This window comes from Acomys minous (assembly GCF_964271855.1).
Source record: "Acomys minous genome assembly, chromosome: 8".
Lineage (NCBI taxonomy): Eukaryota > Metazoa > Chordata > Mammalia > Rodentia > Muridae > Acomys > Acomys minous.
This window is the reverse complement of record NC_140489.1, coordinates 99,985,808-100,013,124: the sequence shown is the minus strand read 5'-3', so window position 1 is coordinate 100,013,124 and position 27,317 is coordinate 99,985,808. Positions and strand designations below refer to the sequence as shown.

The 27,317-nt window shown below is 38.1% G+C and overlaps 1 protein-coding gene across 7 annotated transcripts in view; it reads left to right on the top strand.

Annotated features, from left to right (window-relative positions):
* The window catches only part of ATAD2B (ATPase family AAA domain containing 2B), a 140,564-nt gene that overhangs the window by 103,891 nt on the left and 9,356 nt on the right, over positions 1–27,317 (top strand). For 3 of the 7 annotated variants that reach the window (XM_084791892.1, XM_084791887.1, XM_084791893.1), the window contains 7 exons: positions 3,207–3,403; positions 6,630–6,789; positions 14,277–14,399; positions 16,667–16,804; positions 21,033–21,716; positions 23,668–23,795; positions 24,117–24,245. In XM_084791892.1, coding sequence (XP_084648018.1) covers positions 3,207–3,403; positions 6,630–6,789; positions 14,277–14,399; positions 16,667–16,804; positions 21,033–21,716; positions 23,668–23,795; positions 24,117–24,245 — 1,559 coding nt within the window. The remainder of the gene's footprint in view (positions 1–3,206; positions 3,404–6,629; positions 6,790–14,276; positions 14,400–16,666; positions 16,805–21,032; positions 21,717–23,667; positions 23,796–24,116; positions 24,246–27,317) is intronic. The other 4 variants (XM_084791890.1, XM_084791889.1, XM_084791888.1 and 1 more) reach the window with 4 other exon arrangements.

The following is a 27,317-nucleotide window of genomic DNA, read 5'->3' as shown; positions in this document are numbered from 1 at the left end:
CAACTCCTCCCAGATCCACTCCCCGCCCACTTACCCTTTTACATTTCTCTTATCTGTTCTTGTAGGATATTAAATATTTTTCCCTTTCTACTTATATTAGTATATCAAATACTAATATTTACCTTGAAAACAGTTAATTTTACTTGTTTACTTGTTTATTGATTTATTCAGCTTTTTTTTTTTTTTTTTTTTTTGAGACAAGATGTCTCCATGCCCTGGCAGTCTTGGAATTCACTCTGGAGACCAGACTGGCCTCAAACTCACAGAGATCCACCTGTCTCTACTTTCCAAGTGCTGGGATTAAAGGCATGCACCATTATGCTAGCCCATTTTACTTTAAAGAATTTTTTAAATTTAATTATTATTATGTATACAGTGTTCTGTCTACGTGTACACCCACAGGCCTGGAGAGGGCACCAAATCTCATTATAGATGGTTGTGAGCCACCATGTGGTTGCTGGGATTTGAACTCAGGACCTCTGGAAGAGCAATCAGTGCTCTTAACCTCTGAGCCTTCTCTCCAGTTCCCCATTTTTCTTTTTAATATACAATTAGATAAATATGTTTTTAGTCTTATTGATCTGAATTTATTATTTTATTTATTTTGAAACAGACTCATCTGTAACCCAGGCCAGCCTTGACCTTATGACCTTTCTGCTTCATCATCTCAGTGCAGGGACTGAGTCACCATGTCTTGCTTGAATTCTCTATTAAGAGTAATTTTTTTCTTTATGTGTAATTTTTTTATTGTGTGTGTGTGATGAATGACTTTGTGGAGTTGGTTATTTTCTTCTACCTTTATGTGGGTTTTGGCAATTAAACTAAAATCCTCAAGGTAAGAACTTTACCCATTGAGCCATCTTATTGGCCTTCTTTATGGTTTTGTTGATTGTTTGTTTTTTAAGACAGGGTCTTACTATATAGCTCAGGCTAGCCTTGAACTCATGATTGTCTTATTATACCACCCCAATAGGGGGATTACTGGTGTATGCCACCACTGTTGGTGTATTTTTCCTTTTCGAGTTGCTTCACTGGCTTTCATTTCTCATGTTAAAGGTTCAGTGAAAATACTTAGCATTTGAGTCCCAATTGGGCTTAATGTGATGCCAAGGAAAATTTTTTTAAAAAAAGATTTATTTATTTTACATGAGTATTCTATCTGCATGTACACCTGCACTCCAGAAGAGGGCATCAGATCACATCATAGATGGCTGTGAGCTACCATGTGGTTGCTGGGAATTGAACTCAGGACCTCTGGAAGAGCAGCCAGTACTGTTAACCGCTGAGCCATCTCTCTAGCACCGAAAATGTTTTTAATTGAAGTTAAAAGCTTTGTGAAAGATGGCTTTGTTTTGTTTTGTTTCGTTTCGTTTCGTTTGAGAAAGAATCTCAACTGTGTAACTCTGGTTGTCCTAGAACCTACAGAAATCCACCCACTTCTGCCTCCAGAGAACTGGGTGTAAAGGCTGTGCTGTCACATCAAGCTTGAAAGATAATTTTGTAATTCATATCCCTGACAAAGGAATATGATGAGACTATGTAAACATCTCTCAGCACATTACAGGAGAAAATAAATCATTTCAGTAATATAATGTTTAAATGATTTTCAACGCACTGATGGTAAATAAATCCATGATAGAATTGTATGTGGTGATGGCGATGTCTGATAACGTGGAAGTTTTAACATCAGCACCCTCGTTAGGATATCGTAGTTTTGCAAGATTTCATCAGCAGGTAAAGTTTAGAAAAAGGTTGTATTAGATCTCCTTATGTTATTTCCTTTTTTAAAAATACAAAGATTACATTATTGTAATGAACTTATAATAAAAAGCACCACAGAGGTAGCTTAATGGTCACTCAGACAGGCACTTGCCCAGTCCCAAAGTCTGTACATTCCAATGGCCTACTGTACAGTGAGAACCACTCTGAGGCAGGGGAGCGTCATTTCAGATTTTACACTTTCACTATTAATTACATTCTTATGCATTTATCTGCCACAGGAAAAAACCAAACAAACAAAATCCACAACAGAGTGAAAACTAAAAAAATAAATAGCTTTATTATTATTTTTTTGACAACTCAGGTGATCTGTCCTTCCTCATCACCTAATACTTACTACCTTTTTTGTTCTTCTTTCTACATCATGTGACCACATGTATATTTGTTTAAATATAGATATACACATTATATATACACATAATATATACACATTATAGGCTAGCATCCATGTATGAGGGAAATGATGTAAGTTCTTTTCTGTGACTGGATGACCTTGCTTAATATTATGCAGTCTGTGTCCATCTATTTTGCCAGGAAAATATTTTTAAAAATTAGACGATGGGGCTGGAGAGATGGCTCCAGTGATTAAGAGCACTATCTGATCTTCTAGAGTCCTGAGTTCAATTCCCAGCACCCACATGGTATCTCACAACCATCTATAACATGATCTGAAGCCATCTTCTGGCCTGCAGGTGTATATGCAGATAGAGCACTCATAATGTCTTAAGAAGATGTTTAGTGCATAGATATTGCATATGGTACTTCAGCCTGGGTTTCCATCTCTTCCATGGCCTTATTTTATTTTATTTAAGCTTTCTGCTTTGTGAACCTGGAGAGATACCCTAGTGACATGAGGGCTGAAATTCAGAGTCCCAGCACTGGGACATGTACAAGCCAGGATGGTCCAGTGTTGCCTGTAACCCCAGTGTAGAGGACAGAAACATAAGGGTGTTTAAGGCTTGCTGGCCCCAAAATGTAAGCTTCAGCTTTAGTGAGAGACCCTGCCTCTCTCACTAAATAATAGTGACAGTGAATAGTGAATAAGACAGTGAACAGTGGACGAGGACACTCGTGACCTCCTTTGGCCTAGACACATACAGACACATGCACGGATGGGCATGCACACAGTTTCTACGTTTCTTTTTTCTCCCATCCCTGTAGGTATTACTCACTGTTCTTCCTTGTGGTTCTCAGAATAAGAGGGTAGAATTCTTAGGGGTTAGTAGACTTAATGTAAGTTATTTAATGAGGTGAATTATCCTTTTAATTTCCATTCAAAGTTTTGCTTATTAAATTTCTATGATTTAAAGATACTTGTAATTTTCCTTTTCTTTAAAGATTGTTTTGGGAGAATGCCAGAAGACCAATTGAGTCCCGGCTTACCATGCTAAATCTTAACTTTTTTTTCTTTTTTTCCTTTTTCTTAGCTCTTCGTGCTATGGAAGTACTTCCACTCGCACTACCTTCTCCTCCTCGTCAGTTATCAGAATCAGAAAAAAATCGCATGGAAGATCAGGAGGAAAATACATTAAGAGAGCTGCGGTTGTTCCTCAGGGATGTTACCAAGAGGCTGGCCACAGATAAACGCTTTAGCATCTTCAGCAAACCGGTGGATATTGAAGAGGTCTTGTTTCAGTAGTGTGCAAACAGTGAAGTTGAACTGGCTAAAAGAAAAAAAATATTGACATCTTTTTTGGAAGGAAAAAAAGCAAAGGCATGGATGAATATTACCCCTAGCCTATAAAATTTTAATCCATGTGATAACTACCAGTGTCACCAGCAAATATCTGGTGACTTCTGAGTGAAATTAATTACCAATTTGTATCCATAGTCTTAATTATTATTGTTCTCTGTGGTCACCTACTCTTTAACTTAAGAGGAGGATTAAAATTTACTTTTGTGAAATGTCCAAAATAGACTATTTTTATTCCAGGATAAATCCTGCTTTAAAAGTATGTTGGTGTCAACCCACAGGGCCACTATTGGCATTTCCTTAGCTGTTTGTGAGAAAAGGCGGACAAGCCTGTGCCTGCCCTAGTCACTCTGCTTTAGAAAAGCCTCTTGCTAAGGTGCTGCTGGAGTTAAGCACATCCCGTGTCCCTAAAACTATTTTCTTCTCCAAAGATTTTCTCTGCTCCCAATGGAAAACTCCTCACTTTGTATGTGTATTGTTTGTGTAATCGTGGGAACTTGCTTTGTGATGGTGAGAAAAGGAATTTTCCATTTGGAAAAATAAGAATACCCTCAATACAAAAATTTTTTTATCCTGGGATAATATAGTGTGGATGAGCACAATATACTCTTTCCTGGCCTTCTCCTTATAGTTCAGACTCCATGTTTGAGCAGTTTTGGTGTCTAGTTCTTTCTTTTCTGTTATTAAGAATATTTGAATTATAAAATGATTCAACGTTTAATGTTGTGTCCTAATTGTGAAATCTGTGTTTTTGGACCTGAGCAGATTCCTTTGGAACCATTACGTCATCTGTGACTGGGAAGAATGAGTTAGCTTATATATCTCCTCCAAAAAGTCTGAAAACATACGTCTTCCCCTTCTTTTGGAATAAAGGAACTGTCACATTTTTTATTTGAATGTTTATCTATAATATGTAGTGGTTTCCATTTGATACTTTCAGAAAACAAGCAAGGTCATTTTATTACTTTTCCAATGTTACAGTTGAGGAAGTTGGCTAGTGACATAGCCAAGTTTTGGAAGTTTTTCAAATTTAAAACCCATAGTCTTTTTTTTATTTTATTTCATTTTTAATTTGAGACAGAGTCTCATTATTTAGACCTGGATGACCTTGAACTTGCAATTGTCCAGCTACCAAATTTTGGGATTGTAGGCATGACCACCATGCTTGAAAGCCCACAGTCTTTCATCCTTTGCATTGTAGCTACCTTCTGCCTCTTTTTCAATGGAATAACAGGACATGTAAGATATACTGAGAATATCCTTTTCACTTAAGAAACACACACACACACACACACACACACACACACACACACACACACACAGAAGATAGTTTTACTAATAGTGTTTTCATTTGAAACTATCAGCAAATTTTAAAGATTTTCTTTTTTTTTTAATGGTACTAAGAATTGAACGCAGGAGCTCGGTATGGTGGCATTCACATTCAATCACAGCACTCAGGAGGCAGAGGCAGGTAGATCTCTGTGAGTTTGAGGCCAGCCTGGTCTACAAAGTGAATCCAGGACAGCTAAGGCTACACTGTCTTGAAAAACAACAACAACAAAAAGAATTGAACCCAAGGTCTTTTAAGTGCTCTACCAACCAAGCTATACCCCAGTCCTAAAGATTGTTTTGAACAAACAAATCACTTCCTCTGAGTGTATTTGGAACCTGGTATTTAACAGGAGAGCCAGCCCGCCATGCTGGATGAACTAGTTTTCTTCTTGCTTAAGAAACTTTTTTTTTCCCTAATCACAAAATTTTGTCAGATTTTGTCATCTGTTTTTTAAGAGTATAAGTTTTATGACTCGTGGTAAGGATTTGCTTAGTACCTTAAAACATAAAAGTATAGTGGCAGGTGGTAGTGGCTCACGCCTTTAATCCTAGCACTTAGGCGGCAGAGGCAGGTGGATCTCTGTGAGTTCAAGACCAGCCTGGTCTATAGTGCGAGTCCAGGACAGCCAAGGCTACACAGAGAGACCCTGTCTGGAAAAAACAAAACAAAACAAGAAAACCATAAAAATATATTCAAATAATAAATTAGGAGTGGGTATATAAATTAAAATTTAATTTAGATTTTAAAAATATAAAATTTAAATTTATATTTAAAATTAGTAAATAAAATTAAATATAAAATCAGCTGCAGAAAGCGTTTAAACATTAAAAAACATACTGAATTAAAAGTTAAGCATTTCATACTCTTAATAGTATAAAGCTTAAAAGTGTGTTTTCTGTTTATTAATGTTTCTGTTTCTACTTTAATACCTGGGCCAGATCTGAGAGTCCAACAAATAGTTCCACTGCCCCCTAGAGCTGACAGTCACACCTTATCTATGACTTTAAAGTTGGAACAAAATGTATGCAAATTACATGCATGGATGTGCACGTGTTTGTGCATAAACTTAAAATAATGGCATCAGTGCTGTAAGAAAGCAAATCCTCACTTCCACAGAGCAGAGACTGCCCGGAAGGTTGTCCTGAGCTAGTTTTAGGAATTGCTGAAACTGCTTTCATGGTTACTATTTGACTTTAGGTTTCTACTTGAGAAAACAGCAGACATAGGATGTGACATAAAACAAAACTTATCGTATAAATCCCAATTTAATGTCTCACTGTAGAATCATTTATATGTGGAGACAAGTCCAGCAAATCCTTTACAAGTTAGAAAAAACATACTTATTTAATTGGTTCAAAAATATGTGTAATGACTCCAAAGGAGTAGAAAATACTTTCCATGAAATGGTTCACCTTATAAAGCCAAAAAAGGAAAATTTTGCTGAAAAAATGGAAATAAGTATCAGAAATTTTCTATTAGTATGAAAAAAAAATCTCAGCTTTTTCTTTTTCTTTTTTCTTTTTTTTTTTTTTTTCTTTTTTGAGTTAGCACACTAATACTTATTGGGTACTTTATCCACATATTCTCTTCTTAAGTGACTGTGGGTTTCAGATTTCCAGATGAGCATATGAAGCTTTTCATGGAAAGTGCGTCAGATAGTGACTGCAGGAGCACAAGGAGCCCAGGAGCAGTGTGCCTTACCCTTCTGTAATTAGCTCCACGGGTTTAAGTGTTAAAGTATTCTGTTTTTAATTTGTGGTTTTATGAACTAAAGCATATGAATAGCCAGACATAATTTTCATTGAAGTGTCCCGTTTGTTGTAGGTTTCAGATTATCTTGAAGTAATCAAAGAACCAATGGATTTATCAACAGTAATAACTAAAATCGATAAACATAATTACCTAACGGCTAAAGATTTCCTGCAAGATATTGACCTCATCTGTAGCAATGCTTTAGAATACAACCCTGATAAGGACCCTGGAGGTAAGGACACGTAGGGCAACATTAAAGTTTGCCTGATTCAGATTGGTAAATGAATGTGTTTAGGAACTCTGAGGAAATAATAGTCTACCCGGAAACACTGTGCTTACTTAAGTCAGAAGGTTCTATAGTTGTAGGCACTATGTTTTTGTCCAGGATGTTTTTCCATTATCTTTTAATTTTTATACTGGATTGTAATTTTGTTCAGATTGATAGAAAATTTAGCACATGAACTTAACTTAAAATTTGTTTGTTTAGCCAGTATCAGTAGTCATCAGTAAGTAGAGCCACTAAACACAGGACTTTTAATTTGTGGAACTTGGGATCAGATAAGTTTATATATCAAACTCTTAAAAAAACCAAGATCTCACTGTATAGCCCTGGGTTGCCTGGAGCTTGATAATTAATGTAAACTACACAGGTCTGAGACTCACAGAGATCCTCCTGCCTCTGCCTCCTGAGTGCAGGAATTAGAGGCATGTCACTATGCCTAATACTATGTATCAGAATTTTCCTGTGGAATGTTTTCTGTTCTGCAGGTTAGAGGTATTCTTGTAACCCCAGTTCCAGAGATCTAACACCCTCACACAGACATATATGCTGCCCAAACATCAATGCACATAAAATAAAAATAAATAAGCCATTCTTCTTTATGTATAAATGAAATGCCAATGTGTATTTATACATTTTTCATTCTTTTACCTGTTGATAACATCAAGCCTGATTTCAGTCCCTGGGGACCTTGAACAGTGCTGCAGTAAGCATGGGTGAGCCAGTGTCTGTGGTGTTCTGATGGGTTTCAGGAGAAGATAGTGCTAGTGTCATATGGTAGTTCTCTCTTTAGTTTATTTGAGGGACTACAGTATTGGTGTATATCATAGTGGTCGCACAGAGTTACATTTCCCCCAGCATTGATAAGGGCTCGTCTTTGTTCACACAGAGCTAGTTCATTAGCAGCCATTCTGATTGGGTTGAGAAAACTCAGTGTAGTTTTAATTTCCATTTCCCTGATGGCTAAGGTTGAACAGTTTCATACATCTCTTTGCTATAAAATGATGTAATTCTTGTGTATATTTTTTATTCCTCTAACATTTTTGAAACTCATTAATGACTAGATTTGTTTCGCATTTAAAAATTATATACAGATGTGATATGGTAATGGCCTAGTCCTGAACATGCTGTCTTTTAGCTCTTTTCCCATCTCTCAGAAATGTGAATAAATATTTTTATAACATGACACAGATTTCTTTCGGGTTTGTTTGTTTGTTTTTGTTGTTGTTCTGTTTTTGGTTTTCGAGACAGAGTTTCTTTTTGTAGCCTTGGCTGTCTTGGACTCACTTTGTAGACCAGGCTGGCCTCAAACTCACAGCGATCCACCTGCCTCTGCCTCCCGAGTGCTGGGATTAAAGGTGTGCGCCTCCACACCCGGCATGATGCAGATTTCTAATTCCAGCAACTTAAAGACTCTTAAAAATAATAACAACGGTAATGACAATAGTAATAGTAATAAAAAAGCCTGGAGATATAGCACAATAGGTGGCTTTTCTAAAATGTGTGAGGCCCTAAATTTCATTCCCTACTACCTCCCAAATAAAAATTCTAATGTAGTTGAATGTATATCTTCATATTTTTGTTAGTATAAATTCATTAAAGTGAAATTTCTGCATCAAAGACTATACAGCTTTTAAGACTTTTAATTAGTACTATTAAATTCTTTTAAAATCTTGAAAAAGTACAAAAAGCATGAGAGCCTCTGTTAACCAGTGCAGTAATGACGATTTCTTCCACTTCTAGTATGCATGTCATCTGCATCAGGGTAGGTGGTGGCAAACAGGCTAAATTTCAAGGCCATTTCACTCCCTTTGCCCTTCAAATGGGATCAGATGGGAGTGGCTGCGTTGACCTTGTGCTCTCAGTGTGTGATGTGATGTGGATGTGAGCGCTGTGCTTCTATCCTCTAGTTCTTTAGCTGTAATTAGTCAAGTTTTCTAAAGCTTAGTTGTCCCATCTATATAGTAGGGATAACAATAGAACTCTTTTATGAGGTTGTAAGGATTAAATAAGAAAGTGTATTATGTTGAATCTTATGGTGTTTCCATTTTCCTATGGTTCAAATGAGATTAGGCCCCTAGCATAATTCCTTGAGTTTGGGAAGTATTCCATAAAGATTGGCTGTTGATATTTATATACTATATTATATTATACCATATTATATTACCTATCAGTCAGTCTGTCTGTCTTTCTATCTATCTTGTTTTTTGTTTTGTTGTTTTGTTGTTGTTGTTTTTTTAATCTGTTTTGGTTTCTCTGTGTAGCCTTGGCTGTCCTGGACTGGCTTTGTAGACCAAGCTGGCCTCAAACTCAGAGATCCGCCTGCCTCTGCCTCCCAGAGTGCTCGAATTAAAGGCGTACACCACCACCCCTGGCTTATATTTATATTTGTATATTATGTTTCTACTTATATTTTTATATTATCATCATTATTTAAATTGTAGTTTAAGTTTGTAGTTCTATAGTAGGTACCTACATATTTCCTCTATAATGGCCCCCACTTTAGTTATTACAGTTCCTGGATTACACTTTAAATTTAAACCTATTTGGAAATATATCTAGGGACTATGAAAATGAGCCTAAATGCTTGTTTCAGGAAACTAGTTGAGGAAACAAATCCAGTTTTCCCCTAGATAGTTTATTATAGCCCTGCTGATATAAGTACTTGTTTCAAGGAAGAAGCAGTATTTCTGGTGCTACATACCCTTTCAGTGTAGAGTGTGATGGTTTGCTAGAGGCCATGACTTTGTCTCACAGGTGGAGCTTACGTGAGGCTATCCTTGAGACTTTCCTCCTCTGCTCTTTAAGATCAATGCAAAGACTGTTACAGCTCAGAATGTCATTTCAGTTGGCTCACACTCCACCCCTCTTATATCTTTAGCCAACCAGAGAGCTTTTTTTTTTCCTCTTAGAAGCAGAGTCACTTGTTATGTATGCACCTGGAAAATAACCACAGGGTCTTTTGTGCAGCAAGTAGAAATTGCCTGAATTTTGTATTGCTTTTACAACCCATGAGTATTTAAATGTTTACACATGGACATTGGGGACATGAGGGAACTGCTTATACAGGGAAAGTAAAAGTCTTTGGAAGTCATACGTGACTACATGTTTACCAGATTATCATGCATAAGAATAATGTGGTAGAAATTAAATGTGAAGTGGTGAGAAACTTAACTTGTAGTTTCTGAATGTAACCAGAACCAGCCATTTGACTGTAATTATTATCTTAGGGATAGGTACAAGATGAGTTAAGTTTGACTACTCTGCATTGTTGGTCTTGTAACATATTCTTCCCTTACCTCTAGGACAACTAATTCTTAGATTTGTCATCATTTGACCAGTTTTGCTGAAATGTCACCCTTAATCTTAACAGTCTTCACAGAATTCTAACATTTTGTACCAATTGTATGGTATCAGAGTCCTCAGAGTCACTCATTTTTTGGAGCCATCTGTAGTCATTTCCAACTTTATTTGTCATGGTGTACTCATGAATTTCAGACTTAACCAAACTCACGTGTATTTATTTCTGTTAGTGCTTCTGACTATCGTGTTCTAATTACTGAGCAGGGTACTCCTACCCCTTGAGACAGAGGTGTGTAACCTGTGTTAGTGTTATGATAGATCAGTAATAGAACTCTTGTATGGCAAATGTTAGTCTGTATGTCATGGTATTCTCTGTTAGGACCAGCATACCAAAGAAGAAAGCCCAAGTGGCCTGAACAACAAAAGGTTTTCCTGATAGTGCTGGAGTTGAATTAGTCCAAGTGAGTCAGTAGGTTTGGTTCCTCCCTAGACTGCTCTCCATGGTTTACTTCATGGCTTCTCCTGCTGCCTTTTCTCTGTCTCTGTGCACTCCTAGTGTAGCCAGATTTTCTCTTAAAGGGCACCAGGCACTTTGGATTAGAGCCCATTCTCTTTTTACCTTAGTTACCTCTTTAGAATGGCTTGTTTCCAAATACACTCATATTCTGAAGTACTAGGGGTTCACACTTCGATATATACATTTTGAGGAGATGCGGTTCACCTTGTAACACAGTTACATATAACACAATCCCAACTGTCTAGAGCTTTATCACTTTTATTTATTTACTTTTTAGAATATTTCTACTTATTCTTTGACAATTTCAGACATGAATAATGTATGTTGGATCATATCTACTCCATTTCTGATGTCCTCTTCTGAACTCCTTAGGCACCAGACATGAGTATGGTATGCAAACAAACATGCAGGCAAAACCACTCATACACATCAGATGATTAAATCTAAAAAGAGAAATAGTTAATCAAATTCTAGCATCAAAAACCATGAAATAGAAGCTGGGCAGTGGTGGCATACACCTTTAATCCCAGCACTTGGGAGGCAGAGGCAGGCGGATTTCTATAAGTTCTAGGCCAATCTGGTGTACAGCCAAGGCTACACAGAGATAGGGTTCTATCTCAAAATATCAAAACAAAACAAAAAGCCCCAAAAACCGTGAAATAGGAAGAAATCTGACAAAAGAAATAAAATACATGCATTGAAAAGCATAAAAAATGGCTGAGAAAATTCTTGCCCTAAATAAATGAAGGTATACATTGTGTTTATGGATTAGAACACTCAGCACTGTAAAATTTTTAAATCCAAGTTTTTAAATCTGAATCAAATTATAGTTTCAGTATCACTGGACTAAAACACCAGGAGTCATTTGGAGCAAAATTTGGTTGTTAGTGTTCTAAGCCTTCCCTCTTTATAGTTTTTTGAAACAAAGTCTCTTAATTCCAGGCTGGCCTTGAACTGTGGCAGTTCTCCTGTCTCAACCTTCCACATGCAGGGACTGTAGATGTGAGCCACCACACCTGGCCACCAGAAGCCATTTGATAAGCAGTAGCCAACAAATTCTAAAGTGCATATGTAAATATTATCAAAATAATGTTGGAAAACACAGAGAGGACTTAATACCACCTTATTTCAAGACTTACAAGTAACAGTAATATAGACTGCATGGTGTTGGCATAAAAACTGATAGACAAGTTTTTGTCCTGGAATAAACAGAATGGAATTTGAGCAGAATTTTGACATAATACAGAAAGTCAATTTCTTTTTGACAGAGGTTCCGAATAGATTCAGTAGAGAAACTAGAGTAAATAGAATCTTTTCAATAAATAGTGCTGGAACGATTAGGTATCAATATGCAATCAAAATTCCCTGATCTCTATCTCTATATCTATCTATCTATCTATCTATCTATCTATCTATCTATCTATCTATCTATCTCTGAAGTTGACTCAGTGGATCATATACCAAAATGTAAGAGCTTAAACTTATATGCAAGATATTAAACCATATTTTAGAATTTAATAGATAGTAAATACCCCATTTAAGAACAAAAGACATATGAGTTAAAGACAGAGTTGGATATACTTGCAAGGATGAGGCAGGAGAATTACTCCTGTAAAGGATCTGGCTTTGGTTCTTAGCATTCATATTGGATGGCTCATAACTGTCTGCAACTCAAGGTGTGGGGGGATCTGACACTCTCTTCATGGCACCTGTACATGTGCGCGTATATACATATATGTAAAGATATATAAATCTTTTTGAAAAAAAGACAGAAAATATAACAAGTGCAGGTCACAGAAATCACTGTGGTTCTTTGGTCATACAGAGAATTGTCTAGCCTGTGCTTATATATGTCTATCAGGGTATCTCTCAAGCATCTTAAAACAATAGTGCCTAAAGCTAAAGGCACTAAAAGTAGTCTCTAACTTTTCCCTTCTTTCTTCCCGTATCCATCCCATGGTTTTGTGCATATGCCTTTTTAAGTAGTACTTCCCTCCCTCCTTTCCCCCTTTTGGGTACAAGAAGCTAGAGAATCATCTTTAATACTTATCAAACCCCCTCACCTATAGTTGAGAGCTCATTTCAGGTCTGTCCTCTTTCTTCCTCATCACAACCATCACCCCAGCTCAAGTCACGGTCTTCTGTCATGTCGAGAGGAAGCTTGTGATGCCTTTTCTGAGTGGTATCCTCATCCCTCTCAATCCAGTCTCTAGATATCAACCAGAGTCAGTTTTTAATGATGGAAGTTTGAGTAAGGTACTTCCTTGTTCACAGCTTCTCAGTGACCTTTCAGTAATTGTAGGAGGTCTGTACTCTTTGGAGAAGGTCTGGTATTTGTTTTCATCTCAGCTGTTGAGTTCTCTCATCAGATAACATTTCAATCTCAGGACCTCTCCTGGCTTTTGGACATGAGACCTGTACCTGCAGTGGTTCTCCTCCTCCATCAGTGGCACTTTAGAGAAGCTTCTCAGGACTCATTGAAACCTGCCACAATACCCAACCCCTGCTGAATTTCTTTCTAGTTGTTCGACAGGACTGGTGCTTTGTTTTTTTGTTGTGCTAGTTTGTTTTGTTTTGAGGGAGAAGGCTTTTTAGGTATGAAATATTTATTTTAAAGATTAAGCAATGTATGTGCATGCGTGTGTACCTTTGTGGGTATGTGCATGTGTGTACGTGTGCCTGAAGAGGCCAGAGGAGAGTTCACATTCTCTGCGCCTAGAGTTACAGGAGGTTGCAAACCACTGGGAATGGGTGCTGCGGACTGAACTCTGGTGCTCTGGAACAGCAGCAGCAAGCACTCTTATCTGCTGAGCCACTTCTCCAGCTGAGGTGTGTGTGTGTGTGTGTGTGTGTGTGTGTGTGTGTGTGTGTGTGTGTGTGTGTGTGTGTGTATGCATGCACATCCTATGGTAAGTGTGGGGTCGAGAACCACTTTGTGGAGTTAAGTCTCTTCTGGGTTCCAAGGATAGAAGTCAGGTCGCTAAGCTTGCACAGCAAATGCTTTGCCCACTGAGCTGGCTCACTGGCCCCCTGAGTTCCTCATATTTGTCTGTAGAAACTCTGGGGCACACATTGAATATCCTAATTCTTTAAAGTTTTTATTGAAAATTGTATGTTGTTTAATTTTTAGAAATTAAAAGCAAAACCTTATTTGGGGTAATGATTTAATGGAGTTAGTATTTGGGGTTATAAATGTTCAGCTTTCCAGGCTATTTTGATAGAGTAGCTTATATTTTTACCTACCCCTTAGGAGAATCTTTTCTGCCAGGCATGGTAGTGCACTCCTGTAATCCAAGTGCTCAGGAGGCAGAGGCAGGCGGATCACTGTTGAGCTCAAGGCCAGCCTGTGTACAAAGGGAGTCCAGGACAGCCAAGTCTATATAGAGAAACCCTGTCTTCAAAAACTGAGACAGAGAGGGGGAGAGAGAAAGAGGGAGAGAGAGAGAGAGGAAGAGGGAGAGAGGGAGAAAGACAGAATATAAATATGAATCTTTTCTTTCCTAAAAATGTTTTTATAATTTAATTGTCTATGTCTTTTTAAACTTTTCTTTTAAAGTATCCTGCATTAATTTTATTCCATTTGTATCTAAAATAAATTTATGCCAACTTTTTTTAACAGACAAAATTATTAGACACAGAGCTTGTACCCTGAAAGACACTGCACATGCTATCATTGCAGCCGAACTGGATCCAGAGTTTAATAAGCTCTGTGAGGAAATTAAGGAAGCAAGAATAAAAAGAGGTAAGTTAGAGAAATGGACTTATAACTGAAGCTGTCTCTGTTCATTATATTCATCTTCCTGTGGCACAGGAAAAACACCAGAAAGTATTCTTTGTATTTATTAGTTTTTAATACTGACAATAGGTCATGTAAATTTCAAGGATATTTCAAAACTTTACCTGTGAAAGTTTGAGTGCAGTGGTGCATGTTAGAGAAATAAAGTGTTTCTCAGTAAGATTTCTTTGCAGATGTACAGCTTTATTGACCAGTGATCTCTTTTCTCAAATGATTTACATATTATAGCTGCACTTACAGCTGAAGAGATTGTAGTTTTCATCATTTCACATCTAATACCAATACTTAAAGCCTTTATTTTACAAATATTTTCCCCAGTCTGTTAACATTTATGTATATATTTTTAATTAGAGACACAAAATGAGCATATGGCTTGTTTATTGGATGTACAGCTGTGTCCTTGAGGAACTTAAGTAGGAGGAGAGAAATGGCAGTGGCAGTAGATCCCACTGAAGAATTTTAAGCAGTGGAATGAATTGGCTGGATCACTTTAGCAGCAAGAAACAACATGTTCTCAGTGTTTTAGGGAAAATGAGAGATTATTGAGTTAAAAGCTGTGAGAGCCAGTATGGAAAACAATGTTTCGGTTTCCACAGAGGCAAGCATAGAGTTGCTGCTTTATCTAGTAGTTCTCTTCCTTGGAATCTATCCAAGAAAAATCAATATGTGCTCACATGAAACATGTACATGAATAGTCATAAGGGTGTTATTTATAATAAATAAGAACAGGAAATAACACAAATGTCTGTTAACTGGTTAATGAGTAACAAAGCATAGTGCATCCATAGTCATATTACTCAGCAAAGTACTGCCATAAAATGACACAGGACTTCAAAAACAGTGCTCTGTGAAGTAAGGCAGTAATGAAAGCTCATCTACTGAATGTGGTCCTCTCCTGTAAAATGGCATGTATGTTGAGATGAACATATAGCAATGGCTGCCTGGACAGGCATCTCCAATTAGATTTCTGTGAGTGGCTACAAATATGTACATTTGCTAAAAACATTTAATTTTATGCTTAAAATGGGTGATTTTTTATGATATATAAACTATCTTAGTAAGACTGCAAGGGGAAAAGGTGAAATAATGCACATTTTAATTAATGAAGAATGGAGCTAAACAAGATTAGCATATGAGTGATGCATATATAGAAAACATTTTGTGGAATTTTTTGGCCTCCTCTTCCTCCTCCTTTTTCTTCTTCTTCTTCTTCCCCCCTCCCCCTCTCCATCCGTCCCTCCTTCCCTCCCTCCCTCCCTCCTGAAAGCTGGGATTACAGAACTGTGCTACCATACCTAATGTTGGGGATCAAATCCAGGACTTTGTACACACTAGGCAAACACTCTGCCAGCCTGAGTTATATCCCTAGTTTTATATAGGGTGCTTTGAAGGGAAAGAATATTTCTGTTTGAATGAATGAGCAGATACCAATTCTGCTAGTCAAAATACAGAAGATAAACTGTTTGGGTTTGTTTGTGTGTATAAAGATGAACCAGTTATCTTTAATTTGACCTATTTTTAGGATGCTTTTTTGGAGATTTCAAGTAGGCAGGTAGAAATATGCCTAGTAAGGCAAGAGATCTTTGGATTAAAGAGATGTAACAATTATTATATAACATCATTTAAAAACCATACATAAAAGGACACTTCTTGTAGATTAGAATAAGAAGCTAAGTTAATGGATAGCTGTGAGAAACATTTAAAGTTCACGTAGAAAGCAAGGTTCTATTGAAGAAAATTGAGATAGAATCGCTACTCTTAGGAAGATGGTACCAGGGAAGGAAACAGGGCACTGTGGTGTCTGTGATAGGCAGCAAGCTAGTTTGGACCTCTTCATAGAAGTATAGTTTAGTGATGCTGTACACTTACTGTACAGTCTAGGATAGCAGAAATCATGACTTTTAGTCTTGACACAGCCTTATTATCCCACGGTCATATCATGAAATATACCGCTTGGAATTAAAATGAGTGAAAACAGGACTCATTTGGGCATTAAGGATAAGAATGGCCTACTAGGTATTTTCATTTTTATGATTTTATATCAAGTTACTTTCTCATCTTAAAACAAAAGACACTCATTTCACCAGAATTACAAACTGCTCAGGTTTAATTAATGACTTTAAAACTCAGATTTATATTTCAGACTTTTCTAACTGTATTGGTTTGTGCAGCTGGGACCATCTAACTAGGTAGTGCTTATCTGCTGCTTGCAGGCTTATCAGTGACAGCAGAACAAATAACTCCTCATGGCGCTAGTGCCCGCAAGACAGAGACTAGAGTGGAGGAGGCGTTTCGGCACAAACAGAGAAACCCAATGGATGCCTGGCACAACTCTGCAAATAAGTGTGCGTGTGAGTATTTGTGAGCGTGTTGCCCAATAATGCCTACAGCTGACACTTGATAGGTTAGGCCCATGAACAACACAGACTTTTGTCCACAGCTCTTTATACTTAGTGCTACTTTTTTTTTTTTTTTTTTAAATAACTGAAACACTTGAAACATTTTTGTGCCCAACACTGCTTTTTGGGTAGAGATGGAGGCAACAGATACTTTTTAAAATATTTATTTATTTGTTTGTTTGTTTTTTGGTCCATCTGGTCCTTATTCCCCACTCCTTGTGTAATATACAGGGTATTCTCTTTATAGTGAGAAGTGCAATGAGTATGACGTGGAAACGCATGGTTTGGCTATAGGAAGTTTGGTTCTTGCTTTTTGTTTTGTTTTTCCTTTTTTGAGACAGGGTTTCTCTTGTAGCCCTGGCTGTCCTGGACTTGCTTAGTAGACCAGGCTGGCTTTGAACTCACAGAGATCCACCTGCCTCTGCCTCCTGAGTGCTGGGATTAAAGGTGTGTGCCACTGCGCCTGGTGAAAGTTTGGTTCTTAAAGGGAATATTTTTGCTGAGTTTGATAAATCTGAGCAGCCTAACTTATCTTAACTTTGTTTGATGTATTGGCAAGGAAAATTTAGTTTCTAGATCTTCATAAAAACTTATTCTTGTTGGTCTGTTATATTTCCAAAAGACAAGTAATAATGAACCTAATATCTTCTTGATGTGGGCTTCATGTTTCATTAAAGATAACTGCTGTTTTTCTGATCTAACTGTGATGATGATACTGCTCTGCCAACAAAGTTGGCCATAGTATGCTCTTTACCAAATGATAGTGAATTTGAAGGAATGAATAATATCCAATTTTAAACAATAAAATATTTTTTATTAATTCTTGAAGAGCTTCACACAATATAATCTGCCATATTTACCCCATTTCTCCTCTTAATTCCTTCCAGATCCATTCCTTACTCCCAATCTCTCCCAACTGTTCTCTTTTTAAAAAATAACTCACAAAGGCCGTTTGTTCTGGGCGTGGGACTAGTCACTGGAGCACAGAGGAACCCATCAGTGGCTACACCCTTAAAAAATTTGACTCCTTCTCTTCCAGAGGACAACTGTCAATAGCTCCTCAGTTAGGGGTGGGGCTCTTGAGCCCCTCCTGCCTCTGTGCTACTGTTACACAGCCACCTTGAGTTCATGAGTGCAGTGGCCCCGGAATGTCCAGAAGACATTGTTTTGCTCTGATCTTCCTGCCCTCTGGCTTTTCCACCTTCTTTTCTGCAATGGTCCCTGAGCTGAGGGCATGGGCTGGAGGCGGGTGAGGAAGTAGGGAATGTGACACAGATGTCCCATTTGTGGCCGAGCACTCCACTGATACTGAGTCTCTGTACTTGGATGAGCTGTCAATTTCTGTGTTAGCCATTGGCTGCACAAAGATACTTCTCTTAGCTCTGAGAGCTATATTCCTACTTAAAAACAAAACAACAAACAAACAAACAAACCACAAGAAACCTTGACCATTTTGGGTAAGTAGCATTCATATGGAACAGGCTTGAAAAAGGATTGAATGATGCATTTAGTTGCTCTGAAGGCAATAAAGGTTATTGGCCTAGTTGTATCTCAGATTGTGTCCCATTATGTAATATTGTACTCTCATTTCCACTTTGAAATCCTTTATAGTCTCTGAATTTGATACTAATGCCTACTAATGAGAATACATTGAATAATCACTAGGGCAGGCAAGATGGCTCAGCAGACAGTGGTACTTTTTGGGTAGCTGATAACCAGAATGTAATTCCCACAACCCATAGGAAACAAGGAGAGAAAGTTGTCCTTTGACATGCATTCTATGGCATGTGTGTCCATGGTGCACATATTCCCCCTCTCTCTCTCTCTCTCTCTCTCTCTCTCTCTCTCTCTCTCTCTCTCTCTCTCTCTCTCACACACACACACACACACACACACACACACAAGGGGGCAGGGCGGGGAATGCAAATACATTCTTTAAGACACCAATTTTTTAAAAAAGAGGTTTAAATTCTTTAAATATTAAAAATATTTTAAAAATCTGTAGTGGGATTTAGTTTTACCAGTAGATGGCACATGTAACACAGCATTTGTCAGTTTTATAATAACACACTCAAATCTTGACTCTAATGTCCCAAAGGAACAGTTGCTTTTCTAGGGTCTTGGCTTTGGAAACAGTCTTGGTGGTACAATAAATATTGACTTTAAAAGTTGTGTTCCTAAACGGGTGTTTCAATAGGATGACCTAGGTAAATAAAGGAATTGGTATGTTAAGGATTTGGTCCACATACTCACGTACAACTACCCCAGGCTCCATACTGAAAAGAAGCATCCACCCAAACTAACAGTCCCATGTTCATGGTACTTATGTGATCAATTTTCTAAGATCCTGCTATTAGATGTAATGATATAAGGAAGAGCTACATTGTCTAGTTTCCAAAGAATGGGAACATGGTCTCTTTTCTCAGTGATATTTTTACTAATTCTTTGAGAATTCCATACAGTGAACTTTGAAAATATTAATCCCTGTCCCGCAACTCCTCCTACATCTAGCCACCCTTTCTACCAACTGTGAGTCCAAGCCCCTCCTCCCGACCCTATCCATGGACTCTAGTTTGTGCTGCCCAGCTTGTTTTTGGAGTCGGGCTGCACACTCTCTCTCACTAACCAGTATGAAGGAATAAGGAGGATACTCGTCTCAGTGAGCTTCTGGCCGTCACGTAGTGTGATACATACAAAGAATCGAGCTAACTCTGGATTGAACAGAGGTCGGGCTTTTCTTGCTCTGGTGTTTCATGGCTAAAAAAGTAGAGTAAGAATTCATAATTTTTGGTTTCATGACTGAAAATGAGAGTAGTCAATGTTGAGAATTAGCTGTTCACATAGTGAAAGCTTTACATCTTTGGAGCAAGATGGCCGTCTCTCTTTCACTCTAATGTGGACTGTATTAGTTTTAGCTAATGAGCTTGTTGTAGATGTCTGTCACCTAAGCTTATGTATCAGCTTTTAATATTAGATTAATATTGAAAATTTCCTCCTTGTGCTAATTAACCTATAACTGTAAATTTTAAAATAGAAATAGAGAAGAAAGCATGAAAAGAAAATTTTAAATCATTGAATTTTGAAGAAAAAGTAAATTTGAGCCAAGTGACTAAGTGAATTGAATTTTGGAATGATAGTTGCTAAGTAAGGAATAATAAATTTATTCATACTTACTCTTAGAAAGGGTTTAAATGCTTAAAGTATATACAGTATAAACCCACTATATACTGTTGATAGAATATCAGCTTATATTAAAGGGCTGCACTTCCCAGTGGAGTCAAACTGCTTCATCAGCTACCTCTGATACATATAAAGGAGATCAAAACCCCTGGCTCCATCTTCTCACCCGGAAGCCCAACTATCTACTCAAAGAGCTCATGATCATTTCTGTCACCGAAGACCATACAGCCTTTATCGGTCTCCTTTTTCAAATAACTGACTAAATGGTTATCTTTGATATTTTGTTGATGTTGTTGCCTTAATAGCAGAGAGCTTCATTATTCTACATATTTGGAGAGACCTTTGCAATAAGTTGACTCTATTGGGTAAACCATTTGTATTAGAAGAAATGGCTAACAGTTTGCTAACTAAATTGTTCTATTCATGAGCATTCATCCTATAGGTAATACCTTTTTCTTTAAGGAGGGACAACAGATGTCTGTCTGTCTGTCTGTCTGTCTGTGGGGATATCTGTAACTATTGTGTCTTGTAATGTTAGCTTAAGGGTTTTCTGTCTTTGTTGTTTCCGCCATAGTTGAGGTGCTGTCTTTACATGCTCTTGCTGACAACACACCTACCTTTCTGGTGAAAATCCAAGACTTTGGCCCCAAACTTTCTATGTAGCTTGGTAATATGATAATTCTCTAACTGGATTATATGGTTAGTTCCTGAGTATTGAAAGTTAGAAATGGCTATAAAGTAGATTCTGTAGTAGAAAAGGTTAAAGCCAAGCAAACTCATACAGTAAGTAAAGTTTTAAAAGTTTGCATTCTTCCAAGTTCATCTTAACTTCATTTTACTTACAGGTTGTGATAATTAGTCAGCATGGATATTAAGTGCCAAGAGTTTTTGTTTGTATTTTGACCAGTATGGGTTCATGGGGGGGCGGGGGGGGGGTCTACTATAATGTAAAATAGACATTCCAATCTAAATTCTACATGCCTCCCCCTTTATAAAACAGTTCGAGTTCGAAGAAAATCAAGGCGGCGATCACAGTGGGGTAAAGGAATTATTAAGAAAAGGAAAGTCAATAATTTAAAGAAAGATGAGGAGGACACCAAGTTTGCAGACTATGACCATACAGAGGACAGGAAGCTGCTGGAGAATGGAGAGTTTGAGGTAAGCACTGATTGCCATGAGGAAAATGGAGAAGAGACTGGAGACTTATCTATGACCAACGACGAATCTTCATGTGACATTATGGATATGGACCCGGCTCAGAGGCTGAGTAGTGGAGCAGGCACCAAAGAGAACTTTGCATCGACTGAAGAGGAAAGTTCAAATGAGTCTCTGCTCGTCCACAGCAGCGGTTCCCTCAATCCTGAGCAGACATCTAGGAAAGAGTCCTTCCTTAAAGGCAACTGTCTGAATGGCGAAGCCTCCACTGACAGTTTTGATGGAATTCCTGTTCTGGAGTGTCAGAATGGCAAAGGTCCTGAAATAGTTCCTGTCCCTGGTGCTGGAGAAAAATCTAATTCTGAACAAAATATTCCTTTGGAGGAACAGCTAAAAGACAAACCAGAAACTTCAAATGAAAACCGTGGAGATGATGCTGAGAAACTAGAAGCCCTGCAGTGTAGCAGTGGTGCGAAGGTCGGGTCTGGTCCTGATGTGGAGGCCAAAGACACAGACGTGGATAAAGAAGGTAGAGCTAAAGTTTTAAAACATGTTTTTTCTGAAGGTTTAAATGCCAGAGTTAACTTATCGGATATACTGTCTGGTTTCTAGTAGCAATTACAGGCCTTTAACATTTTCTAACCTATTCCATAGTTAACTGTAAACACACACACACACACACACATACACACACACACACACACACACACACACACACACAATTTTACTGAAAGTTCCAGAGGGTTTCATGGTCCAGAATGCTCTGCTTTCTTGGCCTTTTACTCTTCTTTCACCTGTCTCATTGTCACTCTTATTCTAAAAGCTTTGCAGTCATGAGCCATGTCACTTTACATGTGGAAAGATGACGGAATTCCAGCAGGCAGAGATGTGGCTAGCAGAGTAGTCTAATATATTAGAAAGTTATACCAACTGAGACTAGGCCATTCTCTTGTTCATGTAATTGTGCAACTTTGAGTTAATTCCCTGTGCCTGGTTTTTTTTTTTTAATTTTGTAAACTAAACTTTAGAACATGTTGTTGCTGCAATTAGTAATAAGTAGCTGCCTCTTCTGGTTACTAACGTGTTGCAGTGTATTTTCTGTCAGTGGTCATTGTTCGACTGAGTCTCAGATCCAGTTAAGTCGTTGATTTGTATGGCAGCAGTGGAAAGGACGCGGGACTCACGTTGACTTACCTTGCTCTTAGGGCAGCAGAGCCTTCTGCAAGCCCTCCCTTTTCATGACTGCATGCAGGACTCATGTTGACTTACCTTGCTCTTAGGGCAGCAGAGCCTTCTGCAGGCCCTCCCTTTTCATGACTGCATGCAGGACTCATGTTGACTTACCTTGCTCTTAGGGCAGCAGAGCCTTCTGCAAGCCCTCCCTTTTCATGACTGTATGAGCTGCTTAAGAAGAAGCAGAAGAGGGAAGTAATGGTTATCTGGCTCATCTGTCCCCACCATTATTCTTTACTGCACGGTGGGATGGGATGAGTTGGAGGTCTGCTCTGTGAAATATGTGTATTACCTGAACAGGTTCTCTTCCTGTACTAGGATGTCTTGAAATTGTGTGGAGTACCTTATGCCGTGTTGATTGATTGATTGATTGATTGATTTTTGGTTTTTCGAGACAGGGTTTCTCTGTGTAGCCTTGGCTGTCCTGGACTCACTTTGTAGACCAGGCTGGCCTTGAACTCACAGCGACCCACCTGCCTCTGTCTCCCGAGTGCTGGGATTAAAAGCATGCACCACCACCACCTGGCTCATGTTGAATTTTTTTAATCTCGCCAGTTTTCTAAGCTGTGTGGTAGAATTAAGAAATAGAGATATGAGACATATTATTCAAAGTCTTGTCTGTCTGTCTCTCTCTCTCTGTATTTTTTTTATGTGTGTATGTATACTGTCTGTGTTGTAGGTGCAGACACTCACACCCATGGCCATGCTCAGAGGCCAGAGGAAGACAACAGGCATCTTGACCTGCCACTCTCTACCTTACTCCCTAAAGATAGGGTTTCTCACTGAACTAGAGGTGAACTTGTAGCCAGAAAGTCTCACTGTTCCTAAAGCCATCTCTCACAGCACTGCTGTAGAGTACATGTAGTCATAAGCTTTGTAGCTGAAGTATTGGGAATCTAAGATCAGGTCCTTATGCTTGCAGAGCAAATATGTTACTGAGCCATATCTTAGCTTAGAGTCAGGTGTTTTTTCTATTTCTTTTTCATGGATATATGTATTTCATGATATTTCAGTATTACTTTGCTTTCATACTTTTATGGTTTAATTCTCTTTAATTTGGATTACTTATTCTTACTTAAAAAAAAAAAAAAGGGAAGCATCCCAAAATAAACTATTACTTTTTAAAGATACATTGTTATTTACTCCAAAAAATATTTGTTACGGGCAAAAGAATTTATATTTCCTTAGTAATGATTTTCTTATGCTGTTATTGACTATAGTACATTTTTTTCCTTCCTCAATTGTAGGTGCTTCTAAAGTAAAGAAATACCGTAAATTAATTTTAGAGCAGGCAAAAACAACAAACCTCGAACTGGTTCCAGAAGAGCCATCTGAGCCTGTGCCACCTGTGGTAGTTGATCACGAGAGACTGAAGGTATGCTCAGCTCATCACAGTCCATTTTTAATGACTGGAATAATATTTGGATGTTTGTAAAGCAGTTTGATGAAACTAGTTTTGGTAATTGTTACTTTAACCTAGGGATAACTGTCTCAGGACTTCTCCTACCTAGGAGCTAAGTGTATTTTGAGTATTTGAAATTAGTTAGTAGAGTTAAGTCTAGAATCTTCTAAGCACAGGTGTCACTTTATGTCTTTTGATGCCTGTTGTCTAGGAATCTGAATGTAAGAGTTTCAGTTTGACCAATGATATCAACTACACCTTATCTTCTTTCTTTCACTTCTCCCCCACACCCAGAAGTTGCTTGATTTGTTGGTAGATAAAAGCAACAACTTGACAGTTGATCAACTTGAGAGATTGTATTCCCTTCTTAGTCAGTGCATCTACCGCCATCGTAAAGATTATGACAAATCGCAGCTTGTAGAGGTAAGTGTGTCTTGCTCATCCATAGAGTGTGTGCTTTTCCTTGCTTTAATGGAGAGAAAAGAAAAGTTATTTTAAAAGATTTAATGTATGAATGTTTTACCTGCATGTATGTATATATACCACATTCATGCTAATTCCATAGTTTCTCTTTTAAGTAACTCAACAATGCTGTGAAGATTTAAGATTAGAAAAATTGGAGACTGAGTCTGTAGCTCGTTGGTAGTATATCAGTTGCCTAACATGTTTGAGGCTAGTCTGGGATACATGAGACCTTGTCTCAAAAAAAAAAAAAAAGTGTGTGTGTGTGTGTGTGTGTGTGTGTGACTGTAGGAAATGAGGCCTGTTTGCCACCTACTAGTATTTGGGAAAAAAACTTTAAAAACATTTTGTTTGATCAGACCTTGTCCAGAGGATAGCATGTGTCCTTCAACTTACATGCTTTAAACATGGGCCTTTCCTTTTCTATATGGCTCTGGACCACAGAGAAATTTCTTCCTCATAAAAGAGATTTTGTCTCCATATATTTTACATATCTAGTCTGTACTCCTGCTTTTTAATGTTGCCTGAGCAAATGTAATCCCACATCCGCTCACTGAATTGCTCACATCAACCTAGTGTGTGGGCTGAACAACTTAGATTTTCTTAGTTTATTAGGTGATATGGTGGTCTTAGTATGAAATATTTATCAAGAGTCCCCAGTACCAGAACTGTGCTATGTATTTGGAATGCGAAGCATGAAAAATTTCCCTTTCTAAAGGAACATTTCCAATGTTGAGGTTATTAAAGACTTGAGAAGATACAACTATTTTTCATGTGTAATAAGGACATTAGATTTGTTGTCTTGTGGTACCAGCAACTGAACATCAATCAAGCCCTGCGTAAGTTAGACAAGCGTCCTACCACGGAATTACACCTTTAGCCTTAGGAGCATTAGATTTGAGTCAAAACAAGGTGGCATTTTAAATTATTTTGGAGGGCAAGATGACTGAGTAGAAACCCCCAGCACTCACTTGCTCCACCACACTGAAGCAGCAGAACAACAGGTGGATAGTTGCATGTGGAGGTGAGTGGCCATGGAAGAATGCTGAAATTTAGTAGTAGGAAAAACAGAGGCTTTGTAAAAATCTAGAGAACTGGACTAGTTGCAGCATAGCCAAAATATTCTGTCACGTATTCTCCCAGTTCCACAGCTATCTTGAGAAAGGACCTATTTTCTGAATTTGGACTACTCTAGGGGCAGAAACTCCAGTGTATTCCGACCTCTAGGACCCCCACAGACTTTCCCTTGCACTGGCTCTTCTCAACTTGTGGCTGCCTCATATATCATGCCTCATTGCCCTGTAATAACTCACATAGAACCATGGACACTGCCACCTTGTGGGGAAAGGGTATTACAATATAGAGGGGAGCAGAGGGTGACCTCTGAGACCTAGGATAGAGCCTGTCAGATGTAGGATTCCTGTCCCCCTTCTCTCACTGTCTTGCATGGGTGTTTGTCAATAACAAGACCTAAAAAAGAACTCTGATATTTCACTGATCCACCACTCACAGAAGTCTCAGTCTGTATCATTTTGATTCCATAGATGGCAGCCTCTTCTCCTCCAGGTGTACAAGCTAAAGTTCAGAGAACTTTGGCACCAGCCATATTCTGCTCTTGTTCCTTTGAGCACCTCAGCTGAGATGATTGTTTTATTTAGCCTCAGCTGCACCCCACTCCCCATATCTCACCTTGATCTGTGGTGGGCACTGTAAGTAACAAGAGTTGAGGGAAAAAGATCTCAAGCTGCCTCCGTCGTTAAGCACACACAGCTTGGGATGTTGGGTGGGTCTGGGGTTCTGCTCTTGGACACACCTGCAAAAGCAGCATTAAGAATAGCACTACATGGTTCAACACACTGCGTACTGTGTAGGTAAACTTCATTAGTTGTTCCTGTACTCTGTATTATACACTCTGCTGATAAGACTAGGTGTAAGTGTCACACAGTTGGTGCTATGGTTCTCCATGAAGCCTTTGAACTCATACATGTAGCTGGTAGACAGATATTTCAGACTTCTCACCACTAATGGAGCAGCCCATACCAGAGACTCATTTAGGTAATGGTGCCTAGCCACACTTGTGGAGTTCAAAGGACAACTTGTGGGAGTAGATTCTTTTCTACTTTGTGGGGCTCAGGATTGAACTCAAATTCTCAGGCTTGGAGATGCCTTTACCTGCTGAGCCATCTTACCATTACGAAGATATTTTTAAAAAATGAAATAGACCAATAGCAAGCAATGGAATTGAATCAGTAAATATCTCCATGAGCTAGATGGCTTCATACTGAATATTATAAAATTTTAAAAATTTAAAAGAAAAACTAACCAACGCAAGTGTTTCTCAAGCTTTTCTATAGAACTGAAAGGGAAATTTTCCAAACTTATTCTGTATGAGTAGCATTGCTTTATTTTCAAAACCCTACAGTGACAGAAGACAATCAGACTAATATCATAGTGAACATCCGTGTAGAGATCCCTAGCAGAATACTAATAAACTGGATTCAACAGTCTGTCAGAAAAGATCATAAACCATGATCATGATTTCAGGGAGGTAAAGATAGCTCAACATATTGCAAATAATAAGTGTAATATATCCCTGTAAGTACAGTGTAGGATAAAAAAGCTTATTTTCTCAATAAATGCAAAAATTTTGATGATTCAATATTACTTTATAATTAAAAACTACAAAAAATTTATACAAATTAGGTATAAAAGATTTATACTCGTTAAAACTTGTGTATAACTAACTTATAGGAAGCATCATACAACACGAGTTCTAGTTTGCTTCTCTATTGTTATAATAAAATACTGACCGAAAGCAGCTTGGTGGGGGGGTGTGTGTGTGTGTGTATGTGCGCGCGCGCGCGCGCGTTTGACTTATAAGTTGTAGCTCATCATCAAAGGAAGTCAAAGTAGAAACTCAAGGCAAGAGCTTGAGAAAGTAACCACAGAATATTTACTTGCTTGCTTCTATGGCTTATTCAGCTTGCTTTTAAAAGACTGATCTATCTATCTATCTATTTATCTATCTATCAT